The sequence below is a fragment of the Eubalaena glacialis genome, chromosome 13 (genome assembly GCF_028564815.1).
Source record: "Eubalaena glacialis isolate mEubGla1 chromosome 13, mEubGla1.1.hap2.+ XY, whole genome shotgun sequence".
Taxonomy (NCBI): domain Eukaryota; kingdom Metazoa; phylum Chordata; class Mammalia; order Artiodactyla; family Balaenidae; genus Eubalaena; species Eubalaena glacialis.
In genome coordinates, this window is record NC_083728.1 from 72,419,172 (window position 1) to 72,443,550 (window position 24,379).

A 24,379-nucleotide genomic window follows, 5' to 3' on the forward strand; every position below is an offset into this window, starting at 1 on the left:
GTGTTAATTTCTGCTGTACAGCAAAGTGACTCAGTTATACACATATATACATTCTTTTTTATATTCTTTTCCATTATGGCCTATCGCAGGATATTGAATATAGTCCCCTGCACTATACAATAGGACCTTATTGTTTATCCATTCTACATAAAATAGTTTGCATCTACTAACCCCGAACTCCCAGCTCATCCCTCTCCCACCCCCCACCCCCTAGGCAGCCACCAGTCTGTTCCCTATGTCTGTGAGTCTGTTTCTGTTTCATAGATAGGTTCATTTGTGCCATATTTTAGATTCCACATATAAGTGATATCATATGGTATTTGTCTTTCCATGGAGATTTTCTTAAAGCTCCCTAGGTGATTTCAATGTGCAGCCAAGATTGAGAACCACCATATTAGGTGAAAGGCTGATGGGAAACTTTACAAAGGAGGCGGTGGAGGAGTAGCGAGCTGAATCACACTGACAATGCCTGAACCCACTGATCAATCTTAATGAAAAAAGATGACCAGACAGTATGTGCCTCCTAATATGGCACACTCTGAGGGACACAGTACCTGCAGTTTCCTGGGAAGTTATCCCAGCTGAATCTAATCAAGCCTCTAGCACAGAGGGACAGGAACAAGCTACATACACCGTTGGATTTTACAGGCCTGTCCTCTCCCAACACAGCATCATCATTTTACAGACCATATCCTGACCTTGTCCCCATTTCTCTTCTCTACTTTTCCTGGTTTCCCCTCATTTCTCTTGTATAAGCCTGCCACAGAAAGGACATAGGGGAAGGAGAAAAGATGCTAGAAAGGGGTCATGAATTGAGCTTTGACAATAACAATAATTTGGGTGTAGGGACCTGGAAAGGGTACCAGTTCATTTCAGCACCTTCCTCTGATTGCCTTTGAGGAGAAGTGCTGGCTTTCTAACCGGGTCAGGATACATGTCAAATTCCTCAGCTTTCACAGAACTGCCAACTATGTCATTTGCATTTCTGGTATTCTTTCTTCATTCAGCAACAGAGAAAACTAAAGCTTTAAGATTCCCCAACAGAACAGAAAATGAATCTATTTCTGTCAACAACTCACACCCTTTTATATGCACAAACACTTTCTGGAAAGATACACAAACTGTTAGTAGTGGTTATCTCTAAGAGGGTTAGGAGGAAGATGTACCTTTCACTTTATACCAGGGTTTCTCAACCCCAGTACTATTTACATTTTGGGTTGGATAATCTTTTATTGTGGGGGACTATCCTGGGCATTGTAGGATAGTTAGCAGCATCCTTTGCTTCTATCTACTAGATGCCAGTAGCACCCCCTAGTTTTGACAACAAAAATGTTTCCCCAAATGTCCCTTGAGGGGACAAAATGGAGTCATAGTCCTATACTTTTTGCATTGTTTGATTTGATTTTATTTTTTTACTACATGCAGCATTAATTACTCAAAATATTTAAAAATTGAAAGAAAAGAAAGAAGTGTAGCTGAGAGAAGCAACAGTCTGAGAAAATGGTCTAAGACAAAGGTGATAAACTAGCAGTCACTTGGCTAAATCTAGCCCTGGCTTAACTCTTATAAAGTTTTTAAGAAAAAATCTGAATGAGATATCAAGATTTAAAAATGGGTGGTTTCTACCTTTCTGGTTCCTCTTGAAAAAGCAGATGATCTGGTCATCCTGAGATCACATTATCAGATGGCACAATGCACAAGAGCTGAGTAGCAGCTGCCCGCTTTAGGCAGGAAAAGAAGTCTTATGTTGCCCCAGCCCTGCCTTAGTCTGTTAACTGCTTGACCCTCAAAGCCATTTGAATTGGAGATTCCTGCTGTAAGGGACATGCTATTGTCATCCATCCATGCATTCTGGGCTTTTAATATTCCTCACACAACATTCTGCCCTTACCTGCCATTGGGTCTGCACCCGGAGACAACACGAATATCAATGGTGCGCAGCAGCTGGAATCATTGTAGGACCCCTGGAGATCAAACGTAGGGGCTTCAGTGTATACGTTTCCCATGTGTTCAGCAATGAACTTCCGAATGGCTGGAATCATTTTGTCAGGCCGCAGACATCGGAGGATCACCATCCTCTCCAAACCTTGAAGAAATTTCCAAGATCCAGGGAACATCTCCTCATGGGGCCAGGCTGAGTCATAGATGAGCTTCCATTCATTAGCATTTTGTTCCAAATGTTCCATGAGGCCTTTCAGTTTTGGCAACGCGGATGCACGAACCACTTCTGCCCACGCCTTCTCAGACAGCCATTCGGAAACTGGGTTGGGGAAGGGGTTGTCCAGGGCAACGCCTCCAGTTAGAAGAAAGTACCAAATTTCCTCGTTAATTTGCTTTTTCTCTTTCATGATGCCTATCGTCAAGAGGAGGGAGAAAAGCAGCTTGTCCTTTTCAAACAGAGAGCGGCAGACATTGTTGTAGATGCTTAGAGTGAAATGTTCAGTGATGTACTCAATTCGTAGCTCTAGTTCCTCGCTCCTCCTGCTATGGGCCAGGGAGTGCACGTAGAGGTTTATGAACCATGTCAGGGAGTACTGGTACATGGGTTCGATGTGGACCAGGTCAGAGATACAAAAGAAGATGGTGGCAGAGTGGACAGCCACTGGCTTGTAGCCCATCCGAGTCTCATCGATCTGCATTTCTGTCATTGAAGCAATTTCCTGTTTCTCAGAGATTTCTTCGGAAAGCAGTTTGGAGGAGGACAAAATTTTGATGGCAGTCTCGTCCTCAAGGATGTTGCCCTCAGAAAGGGAAAGGACCTCCAAGATCTTATCTTCAATTTCCTTTAGCTGCTTCTTGTTCTTGGCACTTTCCACAATCAACTTGTTCTTTTTCTCTTCCAGTTCTGGCTTCTCCTTGGCGGCCACGATGCCAAGGAGTTGATCTTGGAGGCCCAAGGGGGTGATCATAAAGTTGAGGAGACAGACTTTCACGGCGACTTCAGGGAGATAATGTGGGTTCCTCAAACGGGTTGTGATGTATAACTTAAAATCCTTGGAATATTCAATGATGTTTTCACCAAGCCTCATGTACTCAACCCCTTGCTGTCTGAATGTGGACTTGAGCAAGATGGGTTCAATAAAGGCATCCAGCTCTTCCCCAACATTTTCTAGTAAGACCGGGGTACCAAACTGCAGAGCGCGTTCCAGCGTCCTCACATAGTTGGTATCCGAGAACTTGATGACTGACAGCCTATTTGCTTTCTCCATATTCTTGATCCACTTATTGGCCTGCCCCTGAGGGTCAATCATTAAGGCCCAGCGCCTGGAATTGGATACAATGATGCCATTGTCAATGGAGAAGGAGTCAGTGGGCAGCCCAGCAATCTGCCAGGCACGAATTTTTACAGGGTCTCCTAATGTGTTGCTAAGACTAAAGTCACTGGAGCCGGGGATGACCTTGTCCTTACATTGGGCCAACCACCACTTTTGGCACTCAGCCCGATAATCCACGGTAAAGGCCCCCAGGTAAGCCACGGTCCCAGAGGACAACAACACATCCCCTGTCAGATTAGTATAGCGGACACCCAGCTGCCGGGCAGCTTCTGTCCATCTGTCCTTCTCTCCCCCAAGACCACTGATCAGTTTTTCTGCTCTGATCAACTTTTGGGAACAGATTTCAATGTTTTCCTCCAACATCTTTTTCTTGGTATTCATCTCTTCAAAGTCATCGTTTAGGGCCTGGAGGCGGCCTTCCACCAGCTTCAGCTCTGCTCGCTTCTGGTTCAGTTTTTGCATCTGTGTATCCAGCTTCCCCTCAGCCTCCTTCAGCCGCTCCCGTTTAGGAGCTACCACTTTGGCCACACGATCATACACCTCCATGGCCCTCACCCACTTGCACAGACCCTCACACGCAGATGACACATTTTTAATGACAGCTGGCTGGAAATCTGGGTGATCAATAAACCTTTCCCGGATCCGCTTCATGATCATTGGTGGGATGTTGTCTTTGTCATATGTCTTAAGACTCTCCAAGAATTTCAGATCTCCGAGAATCTTTCTTGATACCCCCCAGTAATCTTCTATCATTTTACCTGTTTGGGACAAAAAACAGAGATAAGACTATTATTAAGACATTCTGCCTGAAACTTAGAGCCCTGCAGTGGCTACTTCTCATATTTGGCAAAGAAAAAAAAAAATCCAAGGTCTTACAGAGGATTTTTAGGCAGAAGATATGTTGTATGATACCATAATGATGGATACATGTCATTACATATTTGTCCAAACTTGTAGAATGTGTAACACCAAGAATGAATACTAATGTAAACTATGGACTTTGGATATAATGATGTGTCCATGTAGGTTCATCAGTTGTAACAAATATACCACTCTGGTGGGGGATGTTGATAATGAGGGAGGCTAGGCATGTATGGGAATAGGGGGTATATGGGAAATCTCTGTATCTTCAACTCAATTTTGCTATGAACTTACAACTGTTCTGAAAAAATAAAATCTTAATTTAAAAAAAAAGCCCAAGCTTCTTACCATGGTCTGGGTGGCCCACCAACCTTATCCACCTCATCTTTGCCTTGCTCCCTGGTCTTCAGTCACAAGAACCTTCCTTTAATTCCTTGATGATCCCAAGTGCTTCGCGACCATGAGCTCTTCACCTAGGCTGTAAATGGCATCTAGATGGCTCCTGACCAGACTTCAGGCTCATTTTAAAAGCCACGTCTCTGTGGAGCATTTTCTTTCATCTCAGAGGCTAGAACATCCATTCTCTTTATAGCATTGATGGCAATCTGTGATTTTTTTTTTTGGTTTAGTTTTAATTGTCTGTCTCTCTCTCAAAGCTGTAAGCTTCTGGGGAGAACAAGATGGTGGAGTAGTATGACACTGAGCTCACTTCCCTCCATGAACATATCAAAAATACATCTACACGTGGAGCAAATCTCACTGAAAACCAACTGTAGACTGGCAGAAAGACTCTTCTACAACCAAGGCTATAAACAGAGATCTGCATGGAGTTGGGTAGGAAGGGAGGAGAAGCAATCAGGTTGGGACCTGTGCCCCTAGGAGGAGACACAGAAGAGGAGGGGATATCACAGGCTTGGAGATCCTCCCTGGGAGTGAGGAGTTCAAACACATATTGGGCACCCTTGGGGTCTGGCACCAGGAAGATAAATTCCTTTAGCTGATTTGAAAACCAGTGGGACTTTTAGGACAAACTGAGACTCCACTCATAAAGAGTGCACACAAGCTTGTCTACTCCCGGCAACAAGATGAAGGAAGCAGAATGAAACTGCCTGGGGCACTGACCAGCTTCCCACCACTGCCCCAGTATGTGCCCGGCCTGCGCCAAGTGCCTGCTCCAGCTCCTCTAGCTCTGGTGTAGCTCCCCACTAGGGTGAAGGCTTCCATTGCTGAGGAGAGTGTGCACTTGTGGGGGTGGGGGTGGGGGTGGACAGAGCTGGTCCAGCCCTGGCACTGCATCTTAATGGGATGAGGGTATGCATTGCTGGAGCTCATGGAGGCAGTGGATCAGGAGCTATCTGGAGTTCCGACTGGTGTGCTGGGACCATCCCAGCACACACCTAGCCCATACAGGGTGCCTGCTCTGGCCTCCCTTGCTCCAGAACTGCTCCCCTCTGGGATAAAGGTGCCATTGATGGGAGGGGGAAAACACACATTTACAGAGAATGGAACTAGCTTGGACCCAACCCGCAGGGCTTCTGCTCCAGCACCATGGGACCTGCCCTGCCCCTGATGGGTGGTGATGACCACTGAGCATAGGAGAAGGCTCATCTCACACCTGGCTCTGGCTCTAGCCCCTCCATCTCCAGCCTCCTTCCCACCAAGGTGATAGCTGCCAGCAGACCCTGGGGAAAGATGTGACCCATACTCACTTCAAGATTCAGCTCTTCCACCAAAGCCACTGGGCACACATAGACTGCATAGGGACACTCCCACACAAGAACACTCCTTCGAGACTGGGATAGGTAACTGTTTCATGTAATTTCATAGACACAGAGACAGTTAAACAAATGAGAAGACAGAGGAATACGTTTGAAACAAAAGAACAAAGAAAAAACCCTAAAAAACAACTAATGAAACAGGAATAAATAATTTACCAGATAAAGAGTTCAAAGCATTAGTAATAAGAATGCTAACTGAACTTGGGAAAAGAATAAATAAGCACAGTGAAAATTTTGACAAGGAACTAGAAAATATAAAAAAGAACCAGTCAGAGCTAAGAATACAATAACTGAAATGAAAAACACAATGGAAGGAATTAACACCAGACTAGATGATACAGAGGAACACATTAGTGATCTGGAAGATAGAATAATGGATATCACCCAATCAGAAGAGCAGAAAGAAAGACAAATAAGAAGAAAAATAGAAAGCAATGTATGAGATCTCTGGAATAACATTAAATGTGCCAACATTTGAATTATAGGGGTTCCAGAAGGAGAAGAGAGAGAGAGAAAAGGGGCGAAATGTATTGGATGAAATCATGGCTGAAAACTTCTTGAACCTGAAGAAGGAAACAGATATCCAGGTCCAGGAATCACAGAGAGTCCCAAACAAGGTGAACCCAAAGAGACCCATGCCAAGACATATAATTAAAATGGCAAAAATTAAAGAGAGGATTCTAAAGGCAGCAAGAGAAAAACAGAGTCACATACAAGGGAACCCCCATAAAGCTATCAGCTGATTTTTCTGCTGAAACTTTGCAAGCCAGAAGGCAGTGAAATTATATATTTAAAGTGCTTAAAGGAAAAACCCTACAACCTAGGATGCTCTACCAGCAAGATTATCATTCAGAATTGAAGGAGAGATAAAGAACTTCTCAGACAAGCAAAACCTAAGAGTTCATCAATACTAGCCAAACCTAAAAGAAGTGTTAAAATGTCTTCTTTAAGTGGAAAAGAAAAGGCTATAACAAGAAGTAAGAATTTATAGGAAAGGGAAAAATCCCACTAGTGAAGGCAAATATATAGAAGAGGCTGTGGATCAACCACTTAAATAAGCTAGTATGAAGATTAAAAGACAAAAATTGTTTAATCAATTATAACTACAATAAACAGTTAAGGGATAAACATGAAGATGTAAAGTATGACATCAAAAACACAAAACATGGGGGAGGGGAGTAGAAAAATATAGCTCATTTAGAATGTGTTCAAGCTTAAATGACTATCAGTTTAAGACAAGTAGATACAATTATAGGTCAACATATATGACCCCCATGGTAACCACAAATCAAAAATCTACAATAGATACACAAGAAATAGAAAGGAACATAGCATAAGACTAAAGAAAATGATCAAACCACAAGAGACTAAAAGAAGAAAAGAACTGAGAACTACAAAAACAACCAGAAAAGAAGTAACAAAATGGCAATTAAGTACATACCTATCAATAATCACTTTAAATGTCAATGGACTGAATGCTCCAATCAAAAGACACAGAATGGCTGACTGGATTAAAAAACAAGACTGCTGCTTATAAGAGACTCACTTTAGAGCTAAAGACACACAGACTGAAAGTGAGGGGATGAAAAAGATATTTCACACAAATGAAAATGAAAAGAAAGTGGGGGTAGCAATACTCATATCAGACAAAATAGACTTTAAAACAAAGTCTATAACAAAAGACAAAGAAGAGCATTATATAATGATAAAGGGATCCACATAAGAAGATATAACATTTGTTAACATATATACACCTAATATAGGAGCACACAAATATATAAAGCAAATATTAACAGACATAGGGGAGAAATTGACAATAATACAATATTAGTAAGGGACTTTAATAACACCCTACTTACATCATTAGACAGATCACCCAGACAGAAAATCAATAAAGAAACAGTGGTCTTAAATGACACATTAGGCCAATTGAACTTAACCGATATCTACAGGAAATTCCATCCAAAAACAACAGAATACACATTCTTTTCAAGTGCACATGGAATGTTCTCCAGAATAGATCACATGGTAGGCCACAAAACAAGTCTCAACAAATTTAAGAGGCTAGAAATTATATCAAGCATTCTTTCTGACCACAACAGTATGAAACTAGAAAGCAACTACAGGAAGAAAAATGGTAAAAACACAAACACGTGGAGACTAAGCAACATATTATTAAAAACCAATGGGTCAATGAAGAAATTAAAGAAGAAATCAGAAAACACCTTGAGACAAATGAAAATAAAAACACAGCTTTCCAAAACCTATGGGACAAAGCAAAAGCAGCTCTAAGAGGGAAGTTTATAGTGATACAGGCCTACCTCAAGAAACAAGAAAAATCTCAAATAAACAACCTAATCTGCCAACTAAAGGAGTTAGAAAAAGAAGAACAGTCAAAGCCTAAAGTCAGCGGAAGGAAGGAAATAATAGAGATTAGAGAAAAATAAATAAAATAGAGATAAGAAAATAGAAAAGACCAATGAAATGAAGAGCTGTTTTTTTTTTTGAAAAGATAAACAAAAATGATAAGCCTTTAGTCAGGCTCATCACAAAAGAAGAGGACAAAAATAAATGAAATAAGAAATAAAAGAGGAGAAATAACAACAGATATCACAGAAATACAAACCATCATAAAATAATATTATGAATAATTATATGCCAACAAACAGGGCAACCTAGAAGAAATGGATAAATTCCTAGAAACATACAATCATTCAAGACTGAATCAGGAATAAATAGACAATCTGAACAGACTAATCACTAGTAGTGAAATCAAACTGGTAATCAATTAAAAAACTCCCAGCAAACAAAAGTCCAGGACTGGATGGCTTCACAGGGGAATTCTACCAAATATATAAAAAATGGCTAATACCTATCCTTCTCAAACTATTCCAAAAAACTGAAGAGGATGGAACACTCCCAAATTCACTCCATGAGGCCACCATTACCCTGATACCAAAACCAGACAAAGACACTGCAAAAAAAGAAATTTACAGGCCAATAATTCTGATGAATATAGATGCAAAAATCCTCAACAAAATATTAACAAACTGAATTCAACAATATGTAAAAAGGATCATACACCATGATCAAGTGGGATTTATTCCAAGGACACAAGGATGGTTCAATATCCACAAATCAATCAATGTGATACACCACATTAACCAAAGGAAAGATGAAAATCACATGATCATCTCAATAGATGCAGAAAAAGCATTTGTCAAAATTCAATATTTATTCATGATTAAAAACGCTCATCCAAATTGGTATAGAGGGAACATATCTCAACATAACTAAGGTCATTTATGACAAACCCACAGCTAACATCATACTCAACGGTAAAAAGCTGAAAGCTTTTCCTCTAAAATCAGGAACAAGATAAGGATGCTCACTCTGGCCACTTCTATTTAACATAGTATTGGAAGTCCTAGCCACAGCAATCGGACAAGGAAAAGAAATAAAAGGCACCCAGATTGGAAGGGAAGAAGGAAAACTGTCACTATTTCCAGATGACATGATACTATATATAGAAAACCCTAAAGTCTCCAAGAAAAATAATAATTTTAACTGATAAATTAAATTTAACCAATAAATAACTGATAAATGAATTCAATAATGTTGCAGGATACAAGATTAATATATAGAAAGCTGTTGTTTTTCTATACATTAATAATGAAAGAGAAAGAAAATAATCTCATTAAAATCATGTCAAAAAGAATAAAATACCTAGGGATAAACTTAACCAAGGAGGTGAAAGACCTGTACTCTGAAAACTATAAAACACTGATGAAGGAAACTGAAGATGACACAAATAAATGGAAAGATATCCCACGTTCTTGGACTGGAAGAATTAATATTGTTAAAATGTCCATAGGGGCTTCCCTGGTGGCGCAGTGGTTGAGAATCTGCCTGCCAATGCAGGGGACACGGGTTCGAGGCCTGGTCTCGGAAGATCCCACATGCCACGGAGCAACTAGGCCCGTGAGCCACAACTGCCGAGCCTGCGCGTCTGGAGCGTGTGCTCCGCAACAAGAGAGGCCGCGATAGTGAGAGGCCCGCGCACCGCGATGAAGAGTGGCCCCCACTTGACGCAACTAGAGAAAGCCCTCGCACAGAAACGAAGACCCAACACAGCCAAAAATAAATAAATAAATAAATAAATAAATAATTAAAAAAAAAAAAAAAAAATGTCCATATTACCCAAAGGGATCTATACATTTAATGCAAAAACCTATCAAAATACCAAAAACAGAACTAGAACAAATAATCCTAAAACATACATAGAACCACAAAAGACCCTGAATAGCCAAAGCAATCTTGAGAAAAAAGAACAAAGCTGAAGGTATCACAGTCCTTGACTTCAGACTATATTACAAGGCTACAGTAATCAAGGCTACATTATGGTGTTGATACAAAAAAAAGATACAAAGATCAATGGAACAGAATAGAGAGTCCAGAAATAAACACACTCACGGTCCATTAATCTACAACATAGGCGACAAGAATATACAATGGAGAAAAGACAACCTCTACAATAAGTGCTGCTGGGAAAACTGGACAGCTACATGTAAAGAATGACATTAGAACATTTTCTCACACCATATACAAAAATAAGCTCAAAATGGATTAAAAACTAAATATAAGACTGGAAACCATAAAAGTCCTAGAAGGAAACATAGGCAGAACACTCTTTGACATAAATCATAGCAATATTTTTTTGGATTCATCTCCTAATGCAAAGGAAACAAAAGCAAAACTAAACAAATGGGACCTAATGAAACTTAAAAGCTTTTGCACAGCAAAGGAAACTATGGACAAAACAAAAAGACAACCTACTGAATGGGTGAAAATATTTGCAAATGATATGACTGATAAGGGGTTAATATCCAATATATATAAACAGTTCATACAACTCTCTATTAAAAAAACAAACAATCCAACCAAAAAATGGGCAGAAGACTTGAAAAGACATTTTTCCCAAGTAGACATACAGATGGCTCACAGGCACTGAAAAGATGCTCAACATCGCTAATTATTAGAGAAATGCAAATCAAAACCACAGTGAGGTATCACGTCACACCTGTCAGAATGGTTATCATCAAACAGACCACAAATAACAGATGTTGGAGAGGATGTGGAGAAAAGGGAACCCTCAAATACACTGGTGGGAATGTAAATTGGTACAGCCACTATGGAAAACAGTATGGAGGTTCCTCAAAAGACTAAAAATTGATCCAGCAATTACACTCCTGGATATATATCTGGAAAAAACAAAAACAGTAATTCAAAAAGATACATGCACCCCCAAGGTTCATGGCAGCATTACTTACAATAGCCAAGATATGGAAACAACCCAAGTGCCCATCAAGAGACGATGGGATTAAGAAGATACGGTATACATATACACAGTGGAATATTACTTAGCCATAAAAACGAATGAAATACTGCCACGCAGCAATGTGGGTGAATCTGGAGGCTAGTATGCTTAGGGAAATAAGTCCAACAGAGAAAGACAAGTACTGGTATGTTATCACTGACATGTGGAATCTAAAAAACAAAACAAATTAATGAATATAACAAAACAAACAGACTCACAGATATAGAGAACAAAGTAGTGGTTACCAGTGGGGAGAGGGGAGGGAGAGGAGCAATATAGGGGCAGGTGATTATGAGGTACAAACGACTATGAATAAAGTAAATAAGCTACAAGGATATATTGTATAACATAGGGAATATAGTCACTATTTTATTATAACTATTTTTTTAGAATGGCATCATTTTATTTTTTTTAACATCTTTATTGGAGTATAATTGCTTTACAATGTTGTGTTAGTTTCTGCTGTACAACACAGTGAATCAGCTATACATATACATATATCCCCATATCCCCTCCCTCTTGTGTCTCCCTCCCACCCTCCCTATCCCACCCCTCTAGGTGGTCACAAAGCACCGAGCTGATCTCCCTGTGCTATGTGGCTGCTTCCCACTAGCTATCTATTTTACATTTGGTAGTGTATATATGTCAATTCCACCCTCTCACTTCGTCCCAGCTTACCCTTCCCCCTCCCCATGTCCTCAAGTCCATTCTCTACGTCTGCATCTTTATTCCTGTCCTGCCCCTAGGTTCTTCAGAATCTTTTTTTTTTTTTTTTTTTTTTAGATTCCATATATATGTGTTAGCATATGGTGTGTGTTTTTCTCTTTCTGACTTACTTCACTCTGTATGACAGACTCTAGGTCCATCCACTTCACTACAAATAACTCAATTTCATTTCTTTTTCTTGCCGAGTAATATTCCATTGTATATATTTGCCATATCTTCTTTATCCATCCATCTGTTGATGGACACTTTGGTTGCTTCCATGTCCTGGCTATTGTAAATAGTGCTGTAATGAACATTGTGGTGCATAACTCTTTTTGAATTATGGTTTTCTCAGGGTATATGCCCAGTAGTGGGATTGCTGGGTCATATGGTAATTCTATTTTTAGTTTTTTAAGGAACTTCCATACTGTTTTCCATAGTGGCTGTATCAATTTACATTCCCACCAACAGTGCAAGAGGGGTCCCTTTTCTCCACATCCTCTCCAGCATTTATTGTTTGTAGACTTTTTGATGATGGCCATTCTGACCGGTGTGAGGTGATACCTCATTGTAGTTTTGATTTGCATTTCTCTAATGATTACTGATGTTGAGCATCCTTTCATGTGTTTGTTGGCAATCTGTATATCTTCTTTGGAGAAATGTCTATTTAGGTCTTCTGCCCATTTTTGGATTGGGTTGTTTGTTTTTTTGATATTGAGCTGCATGAGTTGCCTTTATATTTTGGAGATTAATCCTTTGTCAGTTGCTTCATTTGCAAATATTTTCTCCCATTCTGAGGGTTGTCTTTTCCTCTTGTTTATGGTTTCCTTTGCTGTGCAAAAGATTTTAAGTTTCATTAGGTCCCATTTGTTTATTTTTGTTTTTATTTCCATTTCTCTAGGAGGTGGGTCAAAAAGGATCTTGCTGTGATTTATGTCATAGAGTGTTCTGCCTAGGTTTTCCTCTAAGAATTTTATAGTGTCTGGCCTTACATTTAGGTCTTTAATCCATTTTGAGTTTATTTTTGTGTATGGTGTTAGGAGGTGTTCTAATTTCATTCTTTAACATGTAGCTGTCCAGTTTTCCCAGCACCACTTATTGAAGAGGCTGTCTTTTCTCCATTGTATACTCTTGCTTCCTTTATCAAACATAAAGTGACCATATGTTTGTGGGTTTACCTCTGGGCTTTCTCTCCTGTTCCATTGATCTATATTTCTGTTTTTGTGCCAGTACCATACTGTCTTGATTACTGTAGCTTTGTAGTATAGTCTGAAGTCAGGGAGCCTGATTCCTCCAGCTCCGTTTTTCTTTCTCAAGATTGCTTTGGCTATTCGGGGTCTTTTGTGTTTCCATACAAATTGTGAAATTTTTTATTCTAGTTCTGTGAAAAATGCCGTTGGTAGTTTGATAGGGATTGCATTGAATCTGTAGATTGCTTTGGGTAGTATAGTCATTTTCACAATGTTGATTCTTCCAATCCAAGAACATGGTATATCTCTCCATCTGTTTGTATCAGCTTTAATTTCTTTCATCAGTGTCTTATAGTTTTCTGCATATAGGTCTTTTGTCTCCTTAGGTAGGTTTATTCCTATAATAACTTTTTTTTTAATTAAAAAAAAGTTTTTATATTTTATTTATTTATTTATTTATTTTTGGCTGCACTGAGTCTGTTGTTGCGCGCAGGTTTTCTCTAGTTGTGGCGAGCAGGTGCTACTCTTCATTGTGGTGCGTGGGCTTCTCATTGCGGTGGCCTCTTGTTGCGGAGCATAGGCTCCAGGTATGCGGGCTTCGGTAATTGTGGCACACGGGCTCAGTAGTTGTGGCTCGCAGGCTCTAGAGCGCAGGCTCAGTAGTTGTGGCGCACAGGCTTAGTTGCTCCGCGGCATGTGGGATCTTCCCGGACCAGGGCTCGAACCTGTCTCCCCTGCATTGGCAGGCGGACTCTTAACCACTGTGCCACCAGGGAAGTCCCCTTATAATAACTTTAAATGGCATATAATCTAAAATAATTTTGAGTCACTATGCTGTACACTCGAAACTAACATAATATAATAAATCAAGTATACATTTAAAAATATTTGTATGCTCCTTCTGTGTTTACTACAATCTGGCACAGTGCCTAATTATCAGTTTTCAGTATGTATTGAATGAATGTTGCCCCTTATCCCAGTCACAGATGAAGAGGGCAACCGGATCCATGGGTATGTGTTTTGAATATTCTTTTTCAAATATGGGAGGTGGGTCAGATGGAGCGCATTAGGCCGTCCTTGTGATGAATCAATCCTTCTAGTGAGTGAGTAAGTGAGTGAGGCTGTCTCCAGACAAAGAGTGAGGGTGGGGGAAGCAGCTTATTGACTTGCAGCAAAACAGAAGGCTGTCCTTGGCCTGCCCAGAAACAAAGCAGGGCCCTTATTCACCTTAGCAGCCTTCATGCTGACTAATAAATGAGTGAGCCCCGATTCCATCCCAGGGCAGTGCTCCTTTTGTTAACGTGTTAGAAAAAAGTCAAACTCTTTGACTCAGGTAATTATAAACCCTTGCCAAGCTCAGGCTCATCAAAAAAAATTGTACTTGAGATATCATATTAGGTACAACAGGTCAAATATGTCTTATTCCTAAAGCAAGCTTAGACACCAAACAAATATTTCCCATGAAAGTTTTTGTTTGCATTCTAGGAAATGATCTGCTTTGTTTAAATTCAAGGTACCCAAAACTAATTTAATTGCTCTTCTGCTCCGTCCCAATGTACTGTCTAAATTCTGTGGGTTACATGAATAGTACACAAAATTCACTTCAATTTTAAAATAAGAAAGGTGAATGATGCATCCTGTGCCCACCATCAATGATCCAAGAAGAGAATTGATTTTTTTGTGACCTGGCCATGCTTTGCATATCTCAGCAGTTCTCAATCCCGGCTGCACCTTAGAATCACCTGGGAGCTTTAAGAAAAATACTAATGCTCAGGCCACACCCTAGACCAAAGGAATAAGAATGTCTAGGAGTGGGGGCAGGGGCTTTAGCATTCTTTAAGCTGCCAGGTGATTCCAGGGTGCAGCCAGGTTATACCTCAGCTGCTTCCCTAGAGGAGTCTCCTGTAATGTCTGCTCCCTGCTTGTCCATCCTGATCACCTTTGCATTTCTTCATGTGGTTTTTGGCCTGAAACCAGCCAAGGAAGAGGGAATGCTAAACAATGGGAAGCAGAAGCCAGAGTCTCCCAAATGAGGGATCAGAAATTTCTAACATATCGGAAGGAATGGAGGAACAGCAGGACTGTTTGAAGGATACGAGGATTCAAAAGATAGGAGATATCCCTGGAGATGGTTTATAAAGTCCTTGTTCAATTCTAAGACACTGGTTTTACTGCAAGATCCTACATCTAATTTGGATTTTAAGAATGAATTTTCACCTATTCATGCTTCTAAGGCTTGATTATATAAGCTTTCCTCTTTCCCTCCCCTATTCCTTTCTCCCCTCTTCTAAGTTTCTGTTTCCTTGTCTTCCTCAGGCCCATCAGTTTCAGTCTTTCCCTCCCTTGCCCCTGTCTCTCTCCCTCTAATCCTTCACCAGCAGCTCACGTTCCTCCTCACCCCGTCCCCAACCCAGACCTCTCCTGTTCTCTCTGTGTGTGTCTTTGTCTCCCTGTCTCTGTCTCTCTTCTTTCTGGTCTCTTTTCTTCCCACTCACTCTCTATTTTCGTATGTCTCTGTATCTCTAGGGGTCTCTGTCTCCATTTCTCACTTTCAGCTTTTCTGTCTCTCTGCCTGTTTTTGTTTGTTTCTCTCTCCCGCCCATATCTTTCTCTCTCTGTCTCTCTGTATCTGACATTGTAAGAGTCTCTCCCTCCCTCATTCACCTCCCCACCTTTTGTCTTTCTCCCTCCTGATTTCTTTCCCTCCCAACCTCCCTCTCCCTGTTCACGATCTCTTCGTGTCTATGTGCATGCATATGAAGGCATCTAGGTGTCCGGGTCTCTCCCCATTTATTTCTCAGTCTCTGTCTCTTTCTCTCCATCTCTCTCTCTCTCTGTCTGTGTCTCATTCTCTATCTTTTTTTCCTCTGGTTATCTCTTTCCGTGTCTGTCTCTTTTTCTGTTTCTCCTTTATCTTTCTCTCTCTAGCTCTTTCTGTTTCTCTCTCTTCCTCTCACCCACACACTACTCTGTGTGCTTGCTCTCTATCAGTCCTCTTGTCTCCATGACCTTCATTTTTGTAATGATTTGTAGGCAGGGGCCTTGACTGAGCTTGGCTTCACCCAAAGATGCCTGCATTTTCCTTACTGACTGAGAGGAGAGAGGATGGTGAAGAAACACAAGTGAGCGCACACGCATCCTGGTGCCTTTCTTATTTCCCCCAAGACACCACGATACTGCCTGCAGGCCTGGGGTCGGATGAGCGGGGGTGCTGGCAGCCTTCCTGCCAGGGGAGCACAGCCCATGCAGGCCGCTGGGTCGGGAGGGGTGCTGGGGGGTGGTTACCGCTGCCACTGGAGTCCGGCTTCCTCTCTGGTCTCAGCCCCTTCATCACACAGATGCTCTCCATGACCAGCTTGACAGGACCCGGTGGGTTCTGCATCGACTTCACCAGTGAGATGTCTGCTGGGTTCAGGGTGTCCAGTGCAGCAAGTGCAGCCTCCAGGGCCGGCATCGCCTCTGCCAGATCCCCTTCACATTCGTTCTGCAGGCGGCACAGAGACAGAAGGGGTGAGTGCCTGGTGCCCGGCACACTGGGGGTGAAGCAAGCTCTGCTCCTGGGGGAAGCAGCAGAAGTGAGAAGAGGTGCCTCCCGCCCCAGTGGCCTTCCAGGACACTGCTCCCTCCCGGAGGTTCGCAAGGCGAGGGTGGCTCTCACAGGCAGCAGGGAAGCATGCATGCATTGGGGAGCTGTGGTTTGGATGCCTTGGACATTTGAGAATTTACCGGTTTTGCGATCTTAAAAAAATCAAGCTTTTGGTTTTTAACGAATTCGCAAGAGGTATATGCAGTGAGTGACCTCATACCCATTGATCAAGGATGGGTTGAGAAGATGAAGTAAAGAATGAAGCCTAGGGGTGAGTGACAGATGGGAAGGGGATTAGGGCAAGTTTGGGGAAGAATAAGGCATGAGGGGTGGGAGAATGTCAGAGATGGGGTGAGGGTCTGGGATGCACTGTAGCTCAGATATGGGGTAGGGGTGGAGCTGGGGATAGGGTGGAGTTTAAGGCAAGACTTTAAGGAGGAGGAATGGGGATAGAGATTAGAGCTGGGTAGTGAGTTCTGGGAAAAGGAGACCGTATATGTTTTGTCCATTATTTCTTTGTTTGAAAACAAAGCTAATATAATGGAATATTATTCAGCCATAAAAAGAAATGAAGTAACAATTCATGCAACAATACGGATAAACCTTGAGAACATTATGCTAAGTGAAAGCAGCCAGATAGACACAAAATGCCACCTGTTCTATGATTCCATTCACATGAAATGTGCGTAAAAGGAAAATCCATGAGGCAGAAGGTAGGTTAGTGGTTGCCAGGGGCTGGGGAGAGGGAGAAATGGCTAGTGACTGCTAATGGGTACAGGTTTCTTTTTGGGTAATGAAAATGTTCTAGAAGTAGATAGTGGTGATTGTTGTACAACTTTGTGAATATACTAAAACCTCTGAATTGCATGATTTAAAAAGGTGAATATTAATGGTATGTGAATTATATCTCAATTTTTTTAAAAAAAGGGAAGATTAACATTATAAGATTTCAGAATTTTATAGATTACAGTTGGCCCTCTGTACCTGTAGATTTGGAACCACGGATCCAGAGGGCAGACTGCAGGGGCTTGAGCATCTGCAGATTTTGGTATCTGTGGGGTCAGGGGCCGGGGGTGTGGGGAGGGCTGGACCCAATCCCCTGCAAATACAACTGCATTTAGCAGTTCAATTACCAAATCCTCCTCCAACAACAACAATGAAACGAGGACTCGAGAGGTAAAATGAGTTAGCCAATGTCACAAAGCTGGTTAGTCAATGAGCCAAGCTCCAACCCTGGGCCCCTGGCTCCCCACTCAGTGAACTTTCTGTTAGTCTTCCAGCGCAGGGACTGATCACACAGCCATGACTGAAGTGAAACTTCACAAGAGAATGTTAAAAGCAGCATGTGTCGAAGTCTATGTCCTGCACGTTTATGGTGATAAGCAAACAAAATAAAGGAGGTTCCACCTTCTTACATACAGGTGTGTGCACATGTGTATATATACACGTGTGTGTATATCACGGATTCTTTATTTTAGGTTTTCTGCTTTTCCTATAAACTTATAGCAAGGTTTTATTTGGCTTCCTTATATTAACCCCCACACCCAGATGAGCCACGTTAGATGTCCCCAGTATCAAAATGGAACGTCCTGCTTTGGATGGTAAGAATGGCTCAGTCCCAGGGGCAACTCAATTTGCCCCTTCTTCAGCCCTAGGATATGTGCCGGAGTGCAAGACAAGGGGAAGGACCAGAGCTGACCCCTGCTGCTTCTCATGACCAGCTTCAGAAAGGGTTTGGTGGCAGAGGAGACTACGGGTATTGGCTCAGCTAATCTTTGGATTCTCAGTAGATTTCAACCACCCCAGGTGCCCCTGGTGTCCTATTATTGATAGTTCTGTGTCACTTTCTTATAACGTGCCAGACAACTAGTGGCCCGCATTCACATTATGCCTCCCAGTGGCCTGGTAGCTCTGCTTCTTTCCTAAGGGTAAGGCCTGGATTCTAGCAAGTTTGTTTGTTAAGTGACTCAAAAGGCCTCTAATTGTAACATTATCTCTAGCAGTGATTCTCAACCCTGACTCTGCATCAGAGTCACTGAGGAGCATTTAGGGCATCCTCATGGTCAGGCTCCACACCCAGGGATTCTGATTCATTCAGTCTGGGTGGGGTCTGGGCATTTGCATTTTTAAAACTCCAAAGCTCTGTTGAGAGATTCCAGTTGATACTCTGGAAACACTGAAAACAAGGCAGGAAGGAACAGACTTCAATGCCCAATAGCGGAATGGCTACTTGACAGGTGAAGCACCTACTTAAAATGGTCATTAAAATGATTATATGACATTTTGGAAAAACATTTGTGATAAGCTGTTAAGGAAATTATAAAGCAAATCACAATTATGCTATGATTGCAATAACAAAACTATCCACGCGTATAGACAGGAACTAGAGGAAAACTTGGAAAATTGGAAAGGTGTTAAAGTTGAGCTCTTAAAAATTCTTTTGTGTGTGTTATGACACCATTTGTTTCTATGATAAAAAAAATTATAATTAAAAATGACCTCTGTGGGGACTTCTCTGGTGATCCAGTCGTTGAGAATCCGCCTTACAATGCAGGCGGTGCAGGTTCGATCCCTGGTCGGGAAGCTAAGATCTCACATGCCGCAGAGTGGGGCAACTAAGCCCGCACACCGCAACTACTGAGCTCGCCAGCCACAACTAGAGAGAAGCGCGTGAGTCCGCACACTCTGGAGCCCACACGCCGCACAATGAAGATCTCGCGTGTGGGCCGCAACTAAGACCTGACACAGGCCCCCCCAAAAAAAACACCCCAAAAAATAAAATAAAAATGACCTCTGTGGCTCAGCAGTGCACAGAGCAGCAGGGCTGTTTGAGGCGTGTGAAGCACAGTGCTTGCGGATGAAATGTAATCAACTCTGCAGTACTCCTGACATCATTTATTATCCTTGTTACGGGGGAAAGAAATGATCCATTAGCTTAAAAAGAATCGACCAATGTAAGCAAACCATTTTATTTGGAAGCAAGCTCTTGTTTGAAGAATGGTCAGAAGAATTTTCTAACTGCTAAGTGGAGACACAGGGACAAGCATCTTCAGCTAAGTGCCAAGAGCCTTGGAGTCTGATCCTACCAACTAGCTGTGCGGCTCTGCAAAGTCAATTTACCACTGTACCTCAGTGTTGTTGACTTCTAGACATTGATGGCTGTCATTAGTAAGTCCAAAGTCATCGTGATAATGGAAACGTATACTTGAAAGTGCTTGGGGAAGTATATAACATGAACATTAATCAGATTTTCTTCTAATATCTGAATATAGGTGAAGCCCTTCCCAGGACTGTTCTTCTTTGGTATAAGAATTACCTTCAAATGGGGTCCTCTAGATTCAACAATCTGTCATTTGACAAATATTTACTCCACACCTATGACATGCCAGCCATATTTGAGCAAAAACATGATTGAGGCGAAGGAGATAGCCAGAGGGAACAGCCAGTGCAAGGGCCCTGGGATGGGAACATGCCTTGTGTTTGTTTGGGGAATAGCTAGGAGGCTGGTGTGGCCAGAAGAGTCAATGAGGGGAAAGTAATAAGGATAAGGTTAGATCTTGTTGGGGCTTATAGGACTTGACTCTGAGTGAGATGGAGAGTATTTGTAAAACAATAATGCTTCCTGGAGAGAGCCAGGTGTCATTTACTAGCTATGTGATGCTGGGAAAGCATCCTTTCAAGCCTCACTTTTTTCCTCTGCATGATGGGCATGACCATGCATATTCTGCAAGACTTTGTTAGGTTCTAGTGAGATAATAGATGAACCCTGAAAATGCTGGTTCCCTTTTTTCTCTCTCAGCAGTTTATACCTTGATTCCTTGAGCAGTGGCGGCAGCAGCATTGGCTTCTTCTTCATCGGCTTGCACCAGAAGTTTCTTGGCATCGGCTTCTCGCGTCTCCCCTTCAATTTTCACCATCATCTTAGCGGTCTCCTCAGAGGTCTGAATGAGTTGGGGTTGGAGGGCAGTCAGTTCTACTTGCATGACGGCCACCTAGCAAGAAGAGGAAGGTGGGAGGGGTACAGGGTCAGCTATGTCAATGCCGAAAATGGCATGGCTGGCAAAAGTTGAAACGATGCTCTAACCTATGACACACGCAGAAAATACTAATGATTTTAATGGTACTGGGTACATATTTGTTGGCTGGAGTTTCTCTCTTTGATCTTTCAATATTTCGTTACTGAGTTCATGCTATGTGTTGTCGTTACCAAGCTCTGTGGTAGGCACTATACATATAACAGTAAACAAAAAATTTTTTTAAAGATACAACACAAAAAAAGATATTCCTCCTGCATTGAGCCTATACTCTAGTGTTGGGGGCAGCAAAAGACAGAACAAAAGTAAGTTAGGGGGAAAAAAACCCCTACATTTTTTAAGGCTGTGAAGGAATCATACATGGCTGAGAGAGCTGGGATAGAAGGAACTTTCAAGGCCATTTTTTCCCAACAGTCTGATGCTCTCTCCTGCCAAGTAGTTTTCTGGCCACTGTTTGAACACTCCTAATGGTGGGGAGCTCGCCACCTCTCAGGGGAGCTGGGCCATTTTTCAGGCAGCTGAACACATTAGATTTCCTGATAAGGAGCTGGAATTTACCCCCAGGCAGTTTTTCCCCACTGGTCCTGATTCTGCCTTCTAAGGCAGCTCAGATGCTTATCTGAAGAGAGTTTCATGACCTTGAACCCACTGTCCACAGAAAGCCCACATGAGAGAAGAAGCATAGCATGCTGGCCTGATTAGGAACACAGACTCTGCAGTCATGCAGACCTAAGTTTCAGTTTTGGCCTCACAACTTGCACCAGCTACTCACGAAGCTGTGTGATCATGGGCAAGTTGCCTGGCCTCTCTGGGTCCTTGGTCTCTTTGTGTGTAATGTGGTGATAACAGTACTTTCCTCATATACAGCACCAGGCACGTGGTAGGGCTTAAGTAATGTTAACTGGCACCACAGTCTCTTTACTGGTCTAGACTGTCTCAGGTCATTTTGCTGCTCAACACAGTTTGCTCACCCTTGTCTGGAGAGACTCCAATTTTCAACATCTCTCTAAAAGCTAAGGACCCTGAATTGGACCCAGCAACTGCAGGAGCAGAGCAACAGAGGCACCTCTGATGTTCTTTCCCATCCCTGTGCTGCATGTTGGTGGGTCTGCTGTACTCAGTGACAGGTCAACCTACTGCAAACCATTCAGTTGCCTGAGTTCTTTTTTTTTTTTTTTTTAACATTTTTATTGGAGTATAAATGCTTTACAATGGTGTGTTAGTTTCTGCTTTATAACGAAGTGAATCAGCTATACATATACATATATCCCTTCCTTAGTTCTTTACTGGTGCCGAAAATCCACATCTTAATATGGTTTTGTCAAGTGGCTCAAGCACAAATCAATTACTAATTTATATGCCAGGCATTTTGCTAAGGGTTACACTTGTGTCAGCTCATTTAATCTTCATAATAGCCCTATGAAGTGAAGACTGTTATTATCACTTCTTTTTATAGAAGAGGAAACTAAGGCCCTAAGAGGTGAAATAACATCTTCAAGGTTCTATAGCTGATAAGTTATAAAGCTGGAATTTGAGTCCAGGCCCTGCTCTTAACCACTGCCTTATTCTGCCCAGTTCCCCAAGAGAGCATCCAGGGCTGGGGCAAGGGTGAGGTGAGTAAGGCACTTGCCTTGGGCACAAAATTTAAGGGGGCTCCAAAAAACTCAGTATTCAAGATGAATAGTATTTTACTGTAATGTTGTAAAAAGTTAAAATTAGTTCAAAAAGATCCATGATGAACAAAACATCAAAATCTTAAAGACAGACAGGGCTGGGTTTAGGCCAAGCAAGTGAGGTGAGTTTTGCGAGCACAGGGTCAGAGGCTGTCTTTATTTTATTTGGTGTTCTTTTGACTTCTGCACCTGAACAAGTGCTTTACCGCATCCAAAGAGGTCTTGGACCTCTTTGTCCCTGTACTATTTTGGCAGCGCTCACCTGTGAAGCGGCAAATTCAAGTTTCTGCAGGCCTGTCAGGTAGCGGTTCCTCATCATATCGACCTCTTGCCTCTTCCTATTCAGGAGCGTCTTGAAGGTTAGGATCAATTCGAGGTAGGAGGTGGGGGTAACGTAGTTGTGCCTGCGAAGTGTGTTGTAATAATCAAGCGACAGCTTTTTCACACTCTCCTGGAAATATTTGCACATGGAGATGACCCTGCCGAGGACACAAAGGTGGTTAGGCAGGCCCAACTTGCTCCAGAGAGATCCAGTACAGCCTTGGTTCACAGATGTGAGGATGTGAGAAAGCCACTCACTATGGCCCACTAGAATCCCAAGTTCTCTGAAGCATGTCAACAGAGCCTCGAGAATGATTGGGGAAGTATATATTCTTACTAGAATGATCTTTGATTAGGTAATTTCTATCTTTAATCACTTTTGTGACTCACCAGGGCTTAAGCAGGAGTTCTTAACCTTTGTCGGTCTGGTGAAGCCTCTGGACTTTGCAGAATAATGTTTTAAAATGCATAAAATAATATATAGAGGGTTACAAAGGAAACCAATTATGTTGAAAGAGTTTTCAAAATATTTTAAAAACCAAATTTATGATATAGTAAGATGTGTGCTTTTATTTATGCATTAAATCAGGGATCAGCAGACTTTTCCTGGTAAGGACCAGATAGTAAATATTTTAGGCTTTGCGGGACGACTTCCCTCGTGGTCCAGTGGTAAAGAATCCACCTTCCAATGCAGGGGACGTGGGTTTGATCCCTGGTCAGGGAACTAAGATCCCACATGCCGCGGGGCAACTAAGCCCGCACCACAACTACTGAGCTCACGCGCCTCAACTAGAGAGCCTGTGTGCCGCAAACTACAGAGCCCATGTGCTCTGGAACCGCATGCCAAAACTACAGAGCCCACGCACCCTGGAGCCTGCGCACCACAACTAGAGAGAGAAAACCCACGCGCCACAACTAGAGAGAAGCCTGTGCGCCACAACAAAGAGCCCGTGCGCTGCAACGAAAGATCCCGCATGCCTCAACCAAGATCCCCTGTGCCGCAACTAAGACCCGACGCAGCCAAAAATTAAAAAAAAAAAAATTTAGGCCTTGTGAGCCACATGGTCTCAAGAGCAACTATTCAACTCTGCCACTGTAGTGTGCATGGCTGTTTCCCAATAAAACATTATTTACGAAAATAGGCTGTGAACTAGACTTGGCCCATGGATCATCATTTGCCGACTGTGGCATTAAATAGTAAGATTGGACAGCAGGTCTAACAACTACCATCATTTTGAAGGAAATGATATATTTGGGGCATCTGTAATGACTGAATTATTAGATAGATATTAGAATTATTAGATAGAAAATAACTGTGATTCCTACTGGTAACAAAGTCACACAATCCTACTGGGGTTTATTGCCTACATTCATCATTGAAAGAAATGCAAAGTATCAGTTAGATGTCAGTGAAAATGAAGATGTACTTTTTCCCCACTCACATTCACTGTCCCTCTGAATTCTGTTCATGAGCCTATGGACCCAGGTTAAGGGTCTTCTGGCCTAGAGAACAAAGTTCAAAGTTCTTAAAAGCCATGAATATTCTGACCACTACCTATTTCTTCACTTTCTATTCATT

General features: G+C 42.0%; 1 protein-coding gene across 1 annotated transcript in view; it reads right to left on the reverse strand.

The window, feature by feature from the left end:
• Positions 1-24,379, reverse strand: part of DNAH3 (dynein axonemal heavy chain 3) — a 203,145-nt gene that overhangs the window by 20,382 nt on the left and 158,384 nt on the right. Inside the window, exons 49-52 of the mRNA XM_061209863.1 lie at positions 22,742-22,958; positions 20,582-20,764; positions 16,472-16,670; positions 1,892-4,033 (exon numbers count right to left, since the gene is read on the reverse strand). Coding sequence (XP_061065846.1) covers positions 1,892-4,033; positions 16,472-16,670; positions 20,582-20,764; positions 22,742-22,958 — 2,741 coding nt within the window. The remainder of the gene's footprint in view (positions 1-1,891; positions 4,034-16,471; positions 16,671-20,581; positions 20,765-22,741; positions 22,959-24,379) is intronic.